This window comes from Myotis davidii, unplaced genomic scaffold (genome assembly GCF_000327345.1).
Source record: "Myotis davidii unplaced genomic scaffold, ASM32734v1 scaffold214, whole genome shotgun sequence".
Taxonomy (NCBI): Eukaryota; Metazoa; Chordata; class Mammalia; order Chiroptera; family Vespertilionidae; genus Myotis; species Myotis davidii.
In genome coordinates, this window is record NW_006285782.1 from 2,021,057 (window position 1) to 2,040,793 (window position 19,737).

The window sequence follows — 19,737 nt, forward strand, 5'->3', positions numbered from 1 at the left end:
TTTTGTGGTGGTTTGCCATGGAGATAGACGGTCAGGGACGTTTGAGTGTACCTTACCCCTTGTACTGTTGCTCTCTCCTTGTTTGGTGGAAATGAATGAAGCATGTTTGGCATGAGGGACCCCCCAGTGTTCATCCCGACTCCAGTGGACCGGTACCGTCAGATTCTCCTTCCAGCTCTCCGCTTGTGCCAGGTCATCCTCACGTCTAGCATGGCACAGCACTTGCAGGCAGCAGGGCAGGTAAGGGGAACCTTAATGTAGAAATTGTCTCATGCCAAATCCTCATGTTACAAATGCAGAAACCCTGGGATAGAAAGCATGAGTGAATTGACGGTAATCATCTTGTTTGTAGACCACCTGGGTATTGAAAACAGGGCCCTGTACTTTACTCTGAACTTCATTGGCCTGTTTTTATACTTTGTTTGAATGAAACACCACAGCTAATTAATAGAATGGTGAGATGGAACGCAAGAGATTTAAATTTGTTCTTCAGTAAAGGAAACTGTTATTGTGATAGGAATAAGCTTGTTTCTAAAATGTAGTTTAACCAGGTATGTATTGAGAGGAGGCTTACACCATGTTAGGCCTTGCAGTAAATACAAAATATAGAATGATACAACACATTTAGTTGTGATATTTTAGAGAATGAAGTAATTTAAATAAGTGAATTTTCATCCTACCTGGTTTGGCTCAGTGGATAGAGTGTTGGCCTACAAACTGAAGGGCCCTGGGTTCGATTTTGGTCAAGGGCACATCTCATCATTGATGTTTTTAGCTCTCTCTCCCTCCTCCTTTCTCCCTGAAATCAATAAAAAGAAAACATTTTTTTTTAAGTGAATTTTCAAACTCATAAAAAATTTTTTGAATACTAGAAATTAGTTTTATTTTCATTGCTTCTCAGTGAAACCTACAAAAAATATGTATATATATTATTTCTTTAAACTAATAATAGTACAATATATAATTTAGCCTTTCACTGATTAATTAGGCTTGTCATTATGAATCTACAGTCTTACTGTATTGCTCTATTTCTGTGATACCCTCAGGAACTATGTCCTAATAATTTACGGTAATTTTGTCTGCTTTTCCTGCCATCAGTTCAGGCTTATCTCATCAAGATAGAATGCTGCTGTTTCTAAGGTGCCACCTTCATTTGTACTGAATTAGTCTAAGTGATATATACCCTTTCATACTGGGCCTTTTGAGTCAATTCTTAAATACTTGAACACTTCCCTTGTCTTCTACAGTATTATGATTAAGACTTTTTGGTAGAAGTTGGCCATAGTGATATAAGACATCGGTTCTTCTGATACCAGTCTTACTGACTATAGAGGAATCTCCTAAGGAGCATCTTTTAAAAATAGAGATTACTGAGCTCCATGTCCAGTGATTATGGGCTAAGACCAGGAATCTGAATTGGAAAAATGAAAGGGGACACAGTTCCCGAGTGACACATGTTCAGCTTATTTGGGCATCATTTCTGTGAAAGCATTTATGATCAAGTTGAGGACACCTTGTATGTGAAAATCGAGCTCTTTATGCTGGTACCCTGTAAATTCCAGGTGGAAAGGCAGAGTCTGAAGGTCAGGGTTTGATCTCATTTTACCCTGTCCAAAGGACAACTAAATAAAAGCTTTTATGTGATTCTCCCCATGTCACATTGGCAGACTTTCATAGAGCCACTTCAGTAACTCGTTTTATTTTTTTTATTTTTTATTTTTAAATATATTTTTATTTATTTCAGAGAGGAAGGGAGAGGGAGAGAGAGATAGATACATCCATGATGAGAGAGAATAATGGATTGTCTGCCTTCTGCACGCCCCCTACTGGGGATGGAGCCCGCAACCTGGGCATGTGCCTTGACTGGGAATCGAACCATGACCTCCTGGTTCCCAGGTCAGTGCTGAACCACTGAGCCACGCCGGCCAGGCCAGTAACTCGTTTTAATACCCACTGATTTTAAACTCATGTTCTAATTCCATTTGGACAAAAATAAAAGAAATAAAATAGGGTTCAAACCATAGTTTTCATACACTACTTCTAAGTTATATTCTTCTACAGTAGCCTTCAAATTTTTTAAATTTATTGATTGATTTTTAGAGAGAGAGAGAGAGAGACATTGATTTGTTTTTCCACTTATTTATTCACTCATTGCTTGACTCCTTGTATGTGCCCTGACTGGGGAGGTTTGAACCCACAATCTTGGCATATCGGAAAGATGCTCTAACCAACTGAGCTACCTGGCCAGGGCTAAGTATATTAATTTTTAAACTTTGAAATAATCCTTTAGCCTTAGCTTTCTTAAGAATTTTAGGTGTTTGCTTCTTCAAGAAATAAACTATGTAAGTGCAAAAGACAATTGCTTGTTTAACCCCTTGAGTGTCGGGGAATGCGATCGCGCTCCTCCTGTCTTTCGCCAAAAGTGCCGGGAGCGCTGTCAAAGCTTAGAAATGGCGTCCAGTTCTAAGTCTGCTTTTATTAGTGATGATGATATTGCTAAATGTAATAAAGGTTTCCTTCATTTACTTGCGATTCATAATTTTTTTCCTAAACTGCTGTAAAATCAGCAAAAATGCCTTGGCAATTTTAGCATAGTTCCTAGGATATTGGTTGGCACTCAGAGAGTTAATGTTCTTCATTACATTGACTTACTTGTTTCAGTTTTACAAGAAAGATGAGTTATACATTTATAATTTTCTGTTCTTTCACTTCTTTATTTTTTATTTTTTTAAATATATTTTTATTGATTTCAGAGAGGAAGAGAGAGGGAGAGAGAAATAGAAATATCAATGATGAGAGAGAATCTTTGATTGGCTGCCTCCTGCACGCCCCCTACTGGGGATCAAGCCCACAACCTGGTCATGTGCTCTTGACTGGAATCGAACCTGGGACCCTTCAGTCCACGCTCTATCCACTGAGCCAAACCAGCTAGGGCTATTCTTTCACTTCTGTGTCCTCATTTCTCCTCCTCTTTCTCGGCTTAGGTGTTGCAGTTTCTCATTTCGCATTCTGATACCATACAAGCAATCCTGCGCTGCCAGGACGTCAGTGCCGGGTCTTTGCAGGAACTGGCTCTGCTCACAGGAATTATAAGTAAAGCAGCACTTCCAGGTGAGTTGAATGTGTTGAACGGATCTTTAATAATTCTTTTCAAACTTACATGTGCACTTAATAGAATGAGGTTTTTATTACTTTGAAGTACTAAGTTTATTTTTGTAAAAAATGATACAAATTATTATAAAAAATTCAGAATCTAAGAAAATAATCAACACTTAAAATCCCACTACCGCTATACCACCAACGCCTTCTATTTTACCTTCTTTACCCAGAAGTCCTAGGTTAGGTATAGGGACTTACCTTTTAGCAAATCTTCTGGTAAAGAGATTTTATTGATGAAGTTTCCTTTCATTACTTTTTTTAAACACCTAAAAATTCTCTATTTTGCTAATAGCATTATTTGACTATGTCAGTATTAAGATTCTATTCAGAAAAGCACAATTTATTTTAACATGCTTTTGATAAATTCACACAAAATAAAAGAACAGAGTAAAGGTATCCTGACCAGCAATTCCTGCTATCTAAAAGGAACCAGATGTCAATTTAATTTATTTTTCTAGAAATTACTCTCCAGGTATGTGGAAAAATTTCCCCTGCTTACACAAGTGAAATTATACCATACATACTGTTCTGTAACATTTTTTCCATTGTGTCTTTATTTTTTCTCATCAGCTCATATAGCTCCTACTTCATTCTTTTTAATTAGCTGTGTAGTTTCCCAGTTGTGACATATTTAACCAGACCCCTATAATATGTTGACTGTTTCCAGTCTTAAAAATTCGACTGTGTGGCATTTAATAACTGTGTGTGTGTGTGTGTGTGTGTGTGTGTGTATGCATGCATGCATTTTTGCAGATTTGAGCTGGTAGGCTTGATGCATTTCTGGCATTGCTTGGTCAGAAATACATATATATATATTATAAACATATATAGATATATATATAGATATATATCTTTTAAATATATATTATATGTAGATATAGATATATAGATATATAGATATATATCTTTTTTGAAAAAAGGATAATGCTAGATACCCTTCCAAATTTTAAAACAATTTTCATTCCTGGCAACCCTACTCTGTACAGTTTGGTCCTCGATTACATACTGTTTTGTATTTTATAATATCATTAATTTGTCTTAAATGTTCCCATTAAATTATAAGTCCATTTATAACTTTGTATACCCCATATTGCCTAGCCCAGTACTGGATATGTCATACCTCCTCAAATACTTATTGGCAGGTTAATTTTTCTATGACCCACAGATATTCTGAAAAGGATTTTGAAGTTGAAAGTGATACTTAGGGTACACAGAGTAGTCAGGTGGCATTTAACAAAAGGGTCCTATAGAAACTGAGAATTGGTGGTCTTTTTAAATAGAAGCAGCAGTTGATGTGCAGGGGTGAAAAACAAAACAAAGCCAAAAAAAGGGAAAGAATGGGCAATAGCAACATATGTTGCAGACTATAGAAAGTTCGAGAACAAAGGAAAAAGCCGCAGTTCCATGATATGTTGGGTACAAAATCCAGCTTTCAGGGTGGTTAAGATGGGAAAGAAGGGCATAATAATTACAAGCAGCAAATACAGAGAAAATATTTCAAGAATTTGACATGAACCAGGTATTTGCCTTATTTTGGAATGTGAGAGAGACCTGACACATTTCAAATAGTGAGAAAAAACCCTCTGTGGCAGGGAGGTTTTAGTGCGCTAGAGAAGAAAGTGAATCGGGAGCAGACTCCCAGAGGAGGAGGTGGGCAGGGCTGGCATCTAGTGGAGTCATGAAGCTCAGGTGAGGCATAACAAGCCAGCATGTGCCAGCTCATGAGTATATCCTGTAAGCTTGTGTTGAAGTCATGGGCCAAAATATCTACAAAGAGGACTGTCATTATAAGGAGCAAAGGCTGAGATTATAGGCCATGGAGCATATGCTTGGAAATAAGAAATGAATTAAAGAGGTTGTGAAAATGCATAGAAAGTTAAGGTGGCTAAGACAAGTTGAGGTGGGTTCTCCTTAGCATGTCCATAGTCATGGAAGAAAGAAAGAAACCAATGGGAGAATGACCTGTGTGTGGGTTTGCTTGGAGGGCTAGATAGAAATAGAGTTCGTGGTATTGCAAGAAATTGATCAGCTTGATTTAGGAATTTTGAAATGGGTCCAAACTGAGAAGTTAAATGGAAACTTTTGCATATGTGCAAAACTAGTTTGACTAAAGGAAAAGAACAAACCAAATGATACAATACCTAGAAAAGGTAAAAGAGGTGCATTTTATTCTTAGTGTTTTATATTCTAAACCAGGGGTGGGCAAACTTTTTGACTCAAGGGCCACAATGGGTTCTTAAACTGGACCGAAGGGCCAGAACAAAAGCATGGATGGAGTGTTTGTGTGAACTAATATAAATTCAAAGTAAACATCATTACATAAAAGGGTACGGTCTTTTTTTTCAATAGTTTTATTCATTTCAAACGGGCTGGATCCGGCCCGCGGGCCGTAGTTTGCCCACGGCTGTTCTAAACTCTTTCATGAAAAAATAATTTATTGTTGAATTTAGAAACTTTTAACTTTTATGGCTATAGATAAAAAGTAGATTTTTCTCAAAAACTTTAAAAAGTGCTTTTTAAAATCACTAATTGATCTAGATTTAGATTGCATATCTAAATTTCTCCAAAATCCTCTTAGTAGAGTCTGTATCTATTTATGCAAATAAAGACTATAAAATACTAGAACTGCTCCTTTTAGCTTCGTAATGTTTTTATTTTCTTGATTATAAAACTACATTTAAAGGCATTCCAAATTTTCTAGGTATATTAAGTGAACTGGATGTTGATGTAAATGAAGGATCTCTAATGGAGCTACAGGGACATATTGGAAGATTCCAGGTAACTGATTCTTATTTCTTTAAAGAGGAGTTGTAACACTTTTAGCAAAATACAACAGTCCCTTCACTCATCCTCCCCAATCTGCTGTCTGGATTTGGGCAAACCCTTTCAACTATTTTAATTGATTCTTGTTATGCTTATATTGCTACTACTTGATTATCCAATTTTAGGAATCATCATTGACTTCCCATTGAGGAAGTGAAGAATCTAGATCTCTTTACTCCTTTTCTTCCATCATAATATATGTGTATTTCTTATTACCCTCTCCCTCCCCTCAAATTCAGCATAACTATACCATAATTTTGATTAGATCAATGTTTGGTGTTACATTGTTATTACTGTGTAATTGCCATGGACAATATATTACTTTCCTGTTTAACATTGTTTTCCCTAGAATAAGTACTTTTCTTTTTTTATTTGCTTGACTTTTCTGTACCTATTTCTAATTTATTCACAAACTCTTCTCCAGTTGTGTAATTTCCTATCAATATATTCAAACATATTAGATAGCTTATCAATTAGATATCACAGTCTTTCTGGGAGCCCCCTGGCCTGCTTTAATCATCTTCACTTTTTATTGGCTGCAGAATAATTTATGTACTAGAATTTACATTCCATTGTTTTTGATACAGTAATTTTTTTAACCAATCCTCTTTTCATAAACTGTTTTTCAAGTTTCCAGAAGTAAATGCTGCCTTCAGCATTTTTTTAAAAATATATTTTATTGATTTTTTACAGAGAGGAAGGGAGAGGGATAGAGAGTTAGAAACTGCGATGAGAGAGAAACATCGATCAGCTGCCTCCCGCACACTCCCCACTGGGGATGTGCCCACAACCCAGGTACATGCCCTTGACCGGAATCGAACCTGAGACCCTTGAGTCCGCAGGCCGACGCTCTATCCACTGAGCCAAACCGGTTAGGGCGCCTTCAGCATTTTTGCATACAAAATTTTAAACTATAGATTAAATAACATAACCAGTATCACTAGGTCCAAGGATATACACATAGTGCATTTTGAGTTATTGTCAAAACGGGTTGCACTCTCACCGACAAAACCCAAATACTCCTTTATTTCCCCTCAGTCTTTTCACTTTTTTCGTTGGTAGGAAGAAAGAAATATCTTTGATGAATTATCCATAAGTTGACCCTTGGACATGTTTTAGTGCATCTGTTTCATCTGAAAGGATAGCAAACAGCCAGTTATAAATGTTAAAAATAGACATAACAGTTTTGACAAAATAAGTGTATATTATAGTTTGTTTTGCCTTATTCAAACTTACTAGTTAAATATCTGTTTAAATAAGGTATTATGGAAGGTAGAAATTGCTACTATCACTCTAGAAATGTGGCGCCTTTTTGAAGTCCCCAGAAGCGGTCATGGGAGTAACAGCTTTTAAATTTGAGCTTTAGTGTACAATTATCATGGCCGTGCTTGTGACAGATTGTCTTCTGTTTGCCATTTCACTTTGCTTCTCACTGTTTATTGTGTTTTTTTAATGAGTGTGTACCAAGGAATTATTTGGTGTGATACAGAGAATTCTTTGGCAAACACTTAGATTCTAGTTGGGATTCACTCACTGCTAAAAAAATTGATATTCTTGTAATGAGTTGACTGCCAAGCATTAACATTTGCAAAAAGGTGAATTTAATAGTGCTAACTTTAGTTGGCTCCATTAGAATAAGAAATCAGACGTGTTAAAGAGTGATTCCACTCTCCCCTGAGTTTTTCTTTTTTATAGCCCTCAAGAAAGGGAGGCCGCTAATTTTAAACATTTAACTAAATATTAACAAAATATCTTTCCTTTCTTAGCGCCAGTGCTTGGGACTACTAAGTCGCTTTGGTGGCTCTGACAGACTCCGTCAGTTTAAATTTCAAGATGATAATGTGGAAGGAGACAGAGTGAACAAGAAAGATGAAATCGAACTCGCTATGCAACAGGTAAGGGGAGTGAGAACTGTGTACCTATTCTTTAAGGTTTTTATGTTTTAGAAATATTTGATAAAAGTAACATTGAAGTAATTTTATAAATTGATTTATAACTTTTTTGTCATTTTACAATTTGATCATAACTTTGTTCTTCATATCTGGATTTCCATGGTATTAGGACATTTGGGAGCTCATGTTTTTGTTACTGCTCTTCTTTGTTGTAGATTTGTGCCAATGTCATGGAATATTGCCAGTCACTCATGATGCAGAGTTCCCCTACCTTTCAGCATGCGGTGTGCCTCTTCACCCCGAGCCTGTCTGAAACCATTAACAGAGATGGACCCCGGCAAGGTGAGCCTTGTTCTTTCTCTCTGTATTTGAGGAATTATGGTAAGTTGTTATGATTATGACAAGCTCTAGTTGGCTCAAGTACAGCGGTTCTTAACCTGTGGGTCGCGACCCCTTTGGCGGTCGAACGACCCTTTCAAGCGGTCGCCTAAGAACATCCTGCATATCAGATATTTACATCACGATTCATAACAGTAGCAACATTACAGTTATGAATAGCAACAAAAATAATTTTATGGTTGGGTCCCAACATGAGGAACTAACTGTATTTAAAGGGCCAGAAGGTTGAGAACCACTGCTCTAGTAAGATGTGATTTTTTTCCTTTGTGTAACAATGGGAAAATTTTAAACCAATTTTTTATTTTTTTAAAAAAATATATTTTATTGATTTTTTACAGAGAGGAAGGGAGAGAGATAGTTAGAAACATCGATGAGAGAGAAACATCAATCAGCTGCCTCCTGCACATCTCCTACTGGGGATGTGCCCGCAACCCAGGTACATGCCCTTGACCGGAATCGAACCTGGGACCTTTCAGTCCTCAGGCTGACGCTCTATCCACTGAGCCAAACTGGTTTCGGCATAAACCAACTTTTTAAGAAGGAGTGGTGAGGAGGTACTATTTTTAGACCTGTGGATAGGCTGGGAGATTGAGAGAATAGAGAAATTCTAGATTTTCTGAGGATAAATCTAGAAGAGTCTTGTGGCCAAAGTATAGTTTTCAATAGTACTTGAGATCCCAAAGGAAGGACCTAGGTTTGGAGAATAAGCTAACTGGGTGAAAATACGGAAATGTAACAGCCCCATTCTCTCCAAACATATCGTAGACTGATTGATAGCATGTAATCAGTCTCTGAGACTGTTCATTTAAAAATTGTTTTTTCCTCTTTATTCATTTCCTTAAATATTTTCAGTTGATCTATCTTCAAATTCATTTATTCTTTCCTGAGTCAGCTCCATTTAGCTGTTAAGTATATCCAGTGAATTTTTTATTTCAGAAATGCTATTTTTCAGTTGTACAATTTCCATTTGGTTTTGTGATATCATTTATATTTTTTTCTACTGAGATATCCTGTGGTTTTTATTGATTGTGAGCTTATTTTGTTTTCTCTCGGTTAGGATAGTCAGAATAGCTACTCTGAAACCCTCATTCACTAATTTCCAACATCTGGTTCATCTGAGATTAGATTTGATTGGTTTTCTTGTCTCTTGAGAATGTCTTCCACTTTCTTAGTTGTCGGATGTGGGGTAATTTTAAATTGTATATTATATTCCCTACCAGTGTGCCTGCTTCTGTTCACTCTGGTATCGTCAGGTAGTTCTTTTTGTATTGTGTCTAGGTTTTTTACTTGTTGTCTGGTATGATTTTAGTTTGTCACACTTGGAAGCAGAAGTTCTTAATATCTAACAAGTTACCTTTACTTAAAAGATACCTTTCATTCAGCGATTCATTTGGAGAGTAGTCTTACTTAGGTAAGAGTATGTCTTAATGAAATTGAAGAAGTAGCTATAAAGCTTCATAGTTATATTCCGTGGGATAAATGGGTATTAAACCATTTAGATTGGAGATATAAAACAATGGCTTTGACATAATTAAGCAAATTAATTCTACATAGTTCTAGCTTTGTCCTATATTCAATAAGTTTGCTTCCAGGAAGATCGCTGGAATAAGAAGATGTTGCCCTGGGAGGAGTTCCACTTTAGGGAGATACGGATCCTCACATGTGCTCGCTGGGTGGTTCAGCCGAGGTGAAAGATCATCTTCACCTTGGAATGATTGGCAGTCTTACCCTAAACCCCTCATTCAGAACAGTGGTTTGCATATCACCCAGCAGTGACATTTAACCTCATCCATCCCCTCTCTATCTGGCAATTTGTGATTGTAGGTCTTGATGAAGACCTGACTACATCAAGAGGGCAATCCTTCTCTTCCCCCCTTAAATCTTAAATTTTTAAAAAACATGAGATTTTCAAACGAAATCCTAATTTTGTCATTTATTCTTCAAAAACATTAATCATATACTAATAATGTATCAGTAGTAATTATTAAAACTTCATTTTAATCTTTCACAAATAATTATCATTCTTTAATCTTTTTTTTTTAAATATATTTTATTGATTTTTTACAGAGAGGAAGGGAGAGAGATAGAGAGTTAGAAACATCGATGAGAGAGAAACATCGATCAGCTGCCTCCTGCACATCTCCTACTGGGGATGTGCCCGCAACCCAGGTACATGCCCTTGACCGGAATCAAACCTGGGACCTTCCAGTCCGCAGGCCAATGCTCTATCCACTGAGCCAAACCGGTTTCGGCCATTCTTTAATCTTTAATACTTAAAGATGAACTTTATGAAGCCTTATAAATTGATCTTTATTTTCCCTCAGGCTTTTTAAAGAGGTAACAAGCACATTTTCCTCTGCCAGTTCTAGACATGGAAGTGGGCAGGTATGTGGTAGGTGTGAGAACACTGAGTTATAGAGAGGCACTTGAACCTACTGGTTAAGAGCACAGATTGGTGACGAACTGCCTAGATTTGTGTCTCAGTTCTATAAGTGACTGTTTGTATGACTTCAGAAAATTCACTTACCCTCTTCGTGCCTCAGTTTCTTTATTTGTGAAATAGCAAATAAATGAATGCTCCAATGAATGACTGTAAGGATTAAATGTGTTACTATATGTAAAGTGTATGAGAACAGTGCCTGGCCCTTAGCAATACCTAAATGTTAGCTATTATTATTTTTATTATTGTTGTTGTTGTCATCAGTTAGTATATTTACTATTACTTGTGATCCAGGGACCCTTTCCTGTAGCACCTCTATTGCCAGACCTCATGATCTTTCCTGTGGAATCTGTTTCTGTAGTCAAATTTCTTAGGAGCCATCTTCACCTGATGTCTATGTCTGATAGCCTATGAACACTGGTCTTTTCTAGATTTGAGCATGTCAGTGTGAGAACTCCTAAAATGCTATGGAGTAATCTTAGCATTAGACTATCCTCTTTGTAGATATCTTCCTACCAGGGGAGATACCACGCAAATGTTAACCGGGGACCAGGGTACGTAAGTTCACCAGGAGGAGACTCTGTGTAGATGTGATGACCTCTGTCATCTTCACTGAAGACTGGAATGGAAACCTGAAATCCCAGATGTGTCTGGGATATCCTGGTTGCTGTCAGCACCCACTGATAGGGGCTGTTTTCTCTCTTCCCCTCCACACGAAGACCCCTGAGATCTGACTTTGGAGCAAAGTTAAGGGAGGTGGTAATGAAGGAGGCAAATGCCGATCTCTCCTTCACTGTACATGGCAGTTAGGGCCATTCAACAAAGATGTCTCCAAATTGAACCTGAAGTTGCTAAGGTGTTTCTGAAGAAATCCCTCAGTCATAGAGGAAAGTGCTCTGTTTCCCCTCACAGGCTGTCTGTAGAGTAGCAGTGGTATTTTCTTTAGCTCTTCCCTCTGCAGGCACCTTTTCTGACATCTCACCGTTCCTGTACCTTCATCAGAAGGTGGTCGAGTCAAAGGCAGATTATCTTGTTTTGCTACCCAAATGGAGTTGCTATGGTAAAAGACTCATTAAAATTCAAATCCAATGCTGTCCTATAATAATGAAACCCTAATATGCAAATCAACCGAACAATGGAACAACCGGTTGCTATGACGTGCACTGACCACCAGGGGGCAAACACTCAACGCAGGAGCTGCCCCCTGGTGGTCAGTGCATTCCAAGGCAGCGCTAAGGACCCTTCAGGGGATGTCCAACTGCCGTCTTAGTCCCGCTCCCCACCAGCAGGCCTACATCCCCCGAGGGATCCTGGACTGTGAGAGGGCTCAGGCCCAGCTGAGGGACCCTGCCCACCCCCCAGTGCACAAATGTCATGCACCGGACCTCTAGTTTTTGAATATTTTAGAAGGTGTTTTCCTTCTTTCTTTGGAAGAAGGATTTTGAGCTGGGAATTCAGCAACCAGAAAGATGCAGGCTGGCAATGAACCTATGTATCTAGAGCAGTAGGGTGAGACACGAGTTACTCACCTGGGGTCAGGAAACTCCAAACTTGTGTATATGGTCTGAGGGTTGGGGTTTGGGGTGGGGAGATGGGTGTAAAGGTTTATAACTAACATAGAGTTCTGAAAGACATCTTTAGTCAGTAAAGGGTAAGCTCTATCTGTGTCCAATTGTCACATTTCCTTATTCTCTCAAGGTCTTCAGCCTTATGTTCACCCCTGATTATGGACTCAGAGTAGCTCCTAGCCACTCCTTTGACTGTCAATGGTATTTAAAAGTAGTCTTGGGTTGGTTTTAATAATAGTTTACATGCCCTTAAATTCCTGGGCATCCCTTGTTTTAAAAAAGATCATTTGAAATACATTTAAAATGCTTACACGTGGAACATTGTTTTTTATCATCCACTCTGTTAGATAACCAAGCTCCAGTAGTTCCATATTGGCGCCTGCCTGGTTTGGGCATTATTGTCTACCTACTGAAACAGAGTGCTAATGATTTCTTCAGCTACTACGACAGTCATCGGCGGAGTGTCAACAAGTTACAGAATGTAGAGCAACTTCCACCAGATGAGATAAAAGAGGTATGAATCTTATAATGGGCTGTGAAGCCACTGACTTTACTAATAAGGACGAGGGTACTGATGTCAGACTTGTGAGTAAAGATGACGTGTGCAGTGAGACAAAGGGAATTGAAATTATTCCTCTGTGTGACTTGAAGAAGAGTCCCTCACCTTAGCACCACGCCTTGTAAGCATAGACTCTTGAATGAAAGACAGTGAAGTTACACTTGTTCAAGAAAACCACATGCCACCAGCAGAATGGCAGCTGGCCTTTGTGAAAGACAATTTATACTCTAAAGTCTGTGCTGAGAAACAGGCTTCTACTCCAGGTGCTTATTCAGTAGATGTGATATCCTTAGGTAAGATGTCTCTACCTTCAGTATCTTCAGTACCTGTTTAGTAACATTTTCAGACAAGGAGATGGAGTAACAGATGTGACTGCCTGCTCTCAAGTACCCAGAATCATTCCCTGGCATTTATTGCAGCTAAAGACGCTGAGTTGCCAGTCTTGCTCCCTAAGCAGCCTGCCATCTTTCCCATTTGGCACAGGGATCTCTTGGCATAGCTGCAGCTTCCTCTGTCCTATGGCAGCTTGGGCCATTTTACCACTCCTGGTTTTCACCAGCTTTCCTAAAAGACTCTATGTCACTCTTCAGAGTAGCCAGTGCCTACTCCCTCTTGCCACTCTTCTGATAACCATAGGGACCGTTTCTTGACTGTCTATAATGTGCCAGGCCCTGAGCTACAAGTTCTATGAATATATGAGGCAAGTGTTGTTCTCATTTCTCTGATGAGGAAACCGAGGCACTGGAAGTTTGAATACCCAAAGCCCTAGCTAGCAAGTCCACATTGAGTCAGGAGTTACTGACGGGGTTCAGGTAGTCCTGAAAGTGAGTGGCTTCCATCAGGCAGCCCTTCCCCCTCATGCCAGCGTATGGGCGATGCCAGTACTCACAAGAGGAACTGTAGCATCATAATAAAGTACATGACCTTCCACTGTCCCCACTTCAGTACTCCCTCTGCCAGAGACAGTGTCTGAATTTTAATTGAACCATGTGCTTATAGGTCTGCCCAACAGAGTGGTGACCGCAGAGGTTCCGGTTGGTGATCATGTTTTTTATGCTCTAGAAGTCTACTTTACATTTTCTTCAGAAGATATGTGACAGCTGTTAAAGAAATGCTGCACGGCATTGTTACACCTGCTGCTGAAAAAACCTGCTGTTCTCTTCTGTCTTAATTTGACAGGAAATTCAGGGTTGATTAGAAATGTCTGTTTCAGAGACAGGACTTTTTCAAAACGTAACAGATGAATATTCATTTGTAATTCGACTGCTTCATTTTTTTTGTTATTAGCTTCCTAACTAGAAAGTGACTCTTCCCTGCCAGGATGTTTAGATTTATTTGAATGTTTTTCACAGTGCTTATCACAAGCAACCCTCTTATAGTACATTTTCGTTACAGTTGTGTCATTCTTAATACTGCATTTGTTTCTTTTTCTTAGTTGTGTCAGTCTGTGATGCCTGCTGGTGTTGATAAAATCTCCACTGCCCAGAAATATGTTCTAGCAAGACGGCGTTTGGTGAAGCTGATCAACAATCGAGCTAAACTGCTTTCCCTTTGTTCTTGTATCCTTAGCAAAATCACAGTGGGACTTGACCTTTAAGAGAACCTGCCAATGTAGGAACTGTTTACTTATTCTCATGTTTTTTGGGCATCAAAACCATATAGAAAGGGCCATAATAACTATTCATTTCCCCCCAGTAAATGCCTGATATATTTCAAAATAGAATTATTTTTCCTTTAGAGTAGCTAATAACCCTGATAATGTACAGAACCTTTCTGTCTGGACAGGAGACAAGGACACTGGAGACTGCTGGCACAGTGCCCCACGGTCCCCACCTCCTTCTCAGCACATCTTGCTGCTTCTGGGGAGACAGCTTCTGGCTTCCATGGAGTCATACCCCTGGCTGTTTACTGAGGCTGTGGGTACATCACTGGGTGGTGCAGTCTCTCCTTTTTTCTCCTCCTCAGAAACTGGTTTGTAAAAAGCACTGGTTGAGATTGTTTTCCTTTATTTGAGCTCTCTGTAGTTATCATAGAGACCTGCCTATTTATTCTTTGGCGCCACCTGGAGTACTACTTGTTACATTGCACACCCACGGATTCTCAAGATTCTTTGTTTGCCTCCAGGACATTGTTAAAAAGCAGAAGGCTACAAGGTAAACATTATTCTGCAAATTAATGAACCATAAATGCCTTTGGATTTCAGTGCCTTGAAAAACTAGTCACATTTTAATTTATTTTCTGTGTCTAGGTTAGTTACTAAGAGTTGATTGGATAATCGAGAGCTACTTAGGTATTAGGCATAGCTTGACTTTATACTTTACTTCTAGCCATGGGAAATTGTGCAGAGCATAAAAGCATCTTAGCAGCTGCTCCTCAACTTCTTTCAGTGAAGAGGTGAGCCAGCCCCAGCGTCCCCTGCTCACAAGTAACTGTCCAGAAGAATGGAAGCGAGTCAGCCGGGACAAGGGTTCTCCTTGCTGGAGTGAGCCTCTCATTGATGAGAATGTGTTGGGTCCCTTGGGGGAAAACAGAAGACAAGCTTTCGAGCCCTGGCCCAGACCAGCGAAATGCTTCCCGGGGGCTTCCATGAACTGAAAATTGAAATCAGGTTCTCATCTTGACCCATGTTTTCCATGGCACTGTGGTTCATTGTCTCCAGGTTCTTCCACTGTGTTGTAGACAAACTGCAGAGAAGGTTTGAGTATGTCTTTTGTCTCTAGATTCTTTTGCTTCAGAAGCCAATATGGATTTTAGAAGTGGACTGACAGTAGTGAGCCAACATGACATAGACCAGGTAATGTTCAATTCTATGCTCTTTTTTAATTTCTGAAAGGAAAAAGGAGAAGTCTAGTATGTTAGTAAGACTGTAATTTTCAGGATGTATACAAAGGCCAGATTTGAATTCTGGCATGGCCACCTAACAGCTGTTTTCATGGAACAACTTAACTTCTGAGCCTCCATTTTCTCATAGAAAAATGGGAATGATAGTGCAACTTCAGAGAATTTTTTCAGAATTAACTGAGGTTTCATATGTGAGACTCCTCGGATAGTGCCTGGAACCTAGTAAGAGTTCAGTAATTGGTAGGCATTAAGATCTAGAAATTCCCAATTTTTTTTATTAACTTTGTAGAATTTTTAGGCACAAATTAACAACACTTAAATTTCAGAAAATTTAATGGAAAGATTGTGAGTAGCCATTAAAAATTTAACTCCAGTAGACTATCATATTGTACAGTCATGTGTCATTTAACGGCAGGGATACATTTTCAGAAGTGTGTCGATAGGCAATTTTGTGATTGTGCGAACATCATAACATGCACTCCCACAAACCTAGATGGTATAGCCTACTGGATACCTAGGCTATATGGCACTGTTACATGGCATGGCATTGAACCTGTTGCTACTGGGCTACAAACCTGTACAGATAGCATGTTACTGTACAGGCTACTGAAGGCAATTTTAACCCAATGGTATTTGTGTATCTAAACATATCTAAATATAGTAAAGCAACAGTAAAAATATGCTATAAAAGATAAAATGGTACACCTGCATAGAGCACTTACCATGAATGGAGCCTGCAGGATGGGAAGTTGGTCTGGGTGAGTTAGTGAATGAGAGGTGAGAGAATGTGAAGGCCTAGAGCAGTGGTCGGCAAACTAATTAGTCAACAGAGCCAAATATCAACAGGACAACGATTGAAATTTCTTTTGAGAGCCAGATTTTTTAAACTTAAACTGTATAGGTAGGTACATTGTTATTAACTTAATTAGGGTACTCCTAAGGCTTAGGAAGAGCCACACTCAAGGGGCCAAAGAGCCACATGTGGTTTTCGAGCCACAGTTTGCCGACCACGGAACTAGGGCATTATTGTACATTCCTGCAGACTCTAAACACTGTACACTTAGGCTACACTAAACTAAGTTTTTTCTTTGTTCAATAAGTTATTGTGACATTTTTACTTCTAAATTTTTAAAAACTTTTTTACTCCTTTGTAATAACACTCAGCTCAAAACACAAACTGTATAGCTGTATAAAAATATTTTTATGTCCTTATTCTATAAGCTTTAAGCGTTTTTCTGTTTATTTACTGTTAAACTTTTTTGTTAAAGACTAAACAGAAGCATACACATAGCCTAGCCCAGGGGTGGGCCCTGGCACACGTGCCAAACATGGCACACCAGTAACTTTTGCTGGCATGCGAAACCCTCTCTTATAATCTTCCACTTACAATTTTTTTCTTAATATCGACTTTTTTATTTTTCAGATAAATTCAGTGTAGGTGCATCTTAGATAAATAATTTTACATAACATGTATACATTAAAAAATAAATGTATTTTTCATCATCATATACTGTGTTTTTGTTGCTCGAATGAATTTTATTATTTCTTCAAGGTTCTTCAACTGTGGTATTTTGTGGAAGAGCTACACTCAAGGGGCCACAAAGCCGCATGTGGCTCGCGAGCCGCAGTTTGCCAACCCCGGGCCTAGGCCTACACAGGGTCAGGACCACCACTATCGCTGTATCTCACCTCCACGTCTAGTCCCACTGAAGGTCTTCAGGGGCAGTACACGCATGGAGCTGTCATCTCCTTTAATAACAGTGTCTTTTGCAATCCCTCCTAAAGGACCTGCTTGAGGCTCTTCTTGAGGAGGTGTCATTCTTTTCAGAAATACATCCCTGGTGGTTTTTGGTTTGTTTTCTTTTTTTCATCATAGATTTGATTGTTAGCAGATAATGTACTATGAACATCCCTTTTTCTATTAACAATGGCAATGAAGACAATAGGTGATAGAAATTTTTCAGCTTCATTACAGTCTTACAGGACCACTGTCACACATGCAGTCTGACATTGACTGAAAGGCATTATGTGGCACATGACTGTATAGGGCATTATGTACCTAGTAACCCCTTGATCAATAGTGTTGAAATTGAATGAAGAACATTTCAAAAACAATTAAAATGAAAACCTCATATGAAACAAATACAAAGCCTTAGGAACAAAGCAGTTATCAGGATGTGTAATATTAAGGAAAATGAATTATAATCTGATCTGCTCCTAGGAAGCTAAAATTTGTGTCCTTGGCCATGATTTGATAAAACCTGTGGCTGAAGTTTGGGCCTTATCCAGGAAAAAGGGGCAGAGTCACAGCATTTTTCAGACCCACACTTAGCCAGACATTATAGATACCATGCCTAGTCCTGACTGCCTTTGCCTCCTAGTGACGTTATAACTAATTCATTTCTTGGTGTGGTTTCTGTAGGGAAGCTAATGTTAGTGAGGCTATGTGCAGAATTAGCTAAAGAATAGATCTTCCAGAAGATGTCTAATAATTATATGTTGACTTTATGACTGTTTCATTAGACTGGTGTGTTTTAAAGTTAGAAGACATGCAGGATTAATAAATAACCTCACTCTGTGCTTTAATTTTAATGTAAAATCAAAAGCAGATAATTCACCTAATTTAGTATTTGATTTTAGCTTTTCAGTGTAATACCAAAAAGTTCCATCTGGAACTACATAGGCATTCTAAAATACACCTGAGGTCTAAAGTATATACCAGATTCCCTTCCCCCTCTTATAAAGTAAAAGCATGTACATTTTTGTCTTTTTAAATTGTATAATGAAGGAAAAGTAAAAATTCTTTCCAATGTATCCTTTGTTTCTTTCTCCTGAGGCATCCACTCAGTAACTTCTTGTTTGGCCCTTCAGGACATGTTTTTGCACATATGTCTACATGTCAACAGCAGTATCAGCAGTTGTTATTTAAAGGAGATTTTAAATTTTACATATTTTTATAAGAAAAGAAAGAGGCAGAAATAGTATGAATAAATTCTAGGGTAGAAAATGTGATTTTTTAAAAAATTTGGTACATGAGAAAGGACAACATTAAAAGATTCAAAGGTATTTTAAATTGGAAGACAGAATAAAAGAAATATTTGAGGATGCAGTTTTAACAATGAAATGTCCTCTGTGTTACTTCTAGCTTCAGGCTGACGCCATCAGTGCTTTTGGAGAATCACTACAAAAGAAACTTCTGGACATTGAAGGATTATATTCAAAAGTTCGATCTCGCTACAGTTTCATACAAGCTCTTGTCAGACGTGTCCGAGGCCTATTGAGGATATCACGGAGCTGAGAGCCGTTCTTATTACACTCTTCTAGGGAAGAGATGAACTGGGGAAAACTCTCCTTTTTATAGATTAATTTCTCTCTAAATTATGACCAAAAATATTTTGCTATTTCTTTCTTTATATATGCACATTTTTTTTCTGTAAACCTCTTTGCCCGGTTTCATCCTTACTAGTAAAAAATAAACACTTTTTAAAAAAACAAACAAAACAAATGTATGGTTAATCTTTTGAAATTTTAGCTAGAAAATGATCATCATTGGTAAAGTATAAACTTTGCACAGTGGTGGTTTTTCCCTAGGGATAGAATTCTCAATGCTAAATTAAAGACATAGTCTGGAAATTTTCGTTTATTTCTCTCTTTGTACCTACATTATACTTCCATGATATTTAGGATTGCTCCATGGGGCAGAGTGGATAATAAACTATAGCCACATTCCTTAGTAGAATAGTGTACTTAGAAATGTCTCAAAAAGTCAAGTCATGTCTTTCCTAAAATTAATTTTTCTTTTCTGCAGTTAAATGACAATAATTTTCATTTTTTCTTTAGAAATGATTGAGAAATTTCTGTAATTAATCATCTGCCTATATTTCTCATAAAATATGATCATTATAATTATAGCAAAAGAATTGCATAATCAACTCTCTATTCTTGCTCAATTGTATTTATGTTCAAATGACTACATCACCTGAAAGTCCATTTTTCCCTTTCTGGCCACCAATTATTTCAGCCTTGTATACAGGAGAGACTGCTGAGAGGGGAAAG

The 19,737-nt window shown here is 38.2% G+C and overlaps 1 protein-coding gene across 2 annotated transcripts in view; it reads left to right on the forward strand.

Moving 5' to 3' along the window:
- NUP205 (nucleoporin 205kDa) overlaps positions 1–19,177 on the forward strand; it is a 76,243-nt gene extending 57,066 nt beyond the window's left edge. The window contains exons 34-43 of one of the 2 annotated variants that reach the window (XM_006756702.2): positions 102–240; positions 2,985–3,111; positions 5,861–5,937; positions 7,749–7,877; positions 8,090–8,216; positions 12,629–12,795; positions 14,276–14,399; positions 14,865–14,993; positions 15,561–15,634; positions 18,827–19,177. In XM_006756702.2, the coding sequence (XP_006756765.1) occupies positions 102–240; positions 2,985–3,111; positions 5,861–5,937; positions 7,749–7,877; positions 8,090–8,216; positions 12,629–12,795; positions 14,276–14,399; positions 14,865–14,993; positions 15,561–15,634; positions 18,827–18,979 (1,246 nt within the window). In that variant the 3' untranslated portion in view covers positions 18,980–19,177. The remainder of the gene's footprint in view (positions 1–101; positions 241–2,984; positions 3,112–5,860; positions 5,938–7,748; positions 7,878–8,089; positions 8,217–12,628; positions 12,796–14,275; positions 14,400–14,864; positions 14,994–15,560; positions 15,635–18,826) is intronic. The other variant, XM_006756701.2, reaches the window with a different exon arrangement.
- Positions 19,178–19,737: the final 560 nt, after the last annotated feature.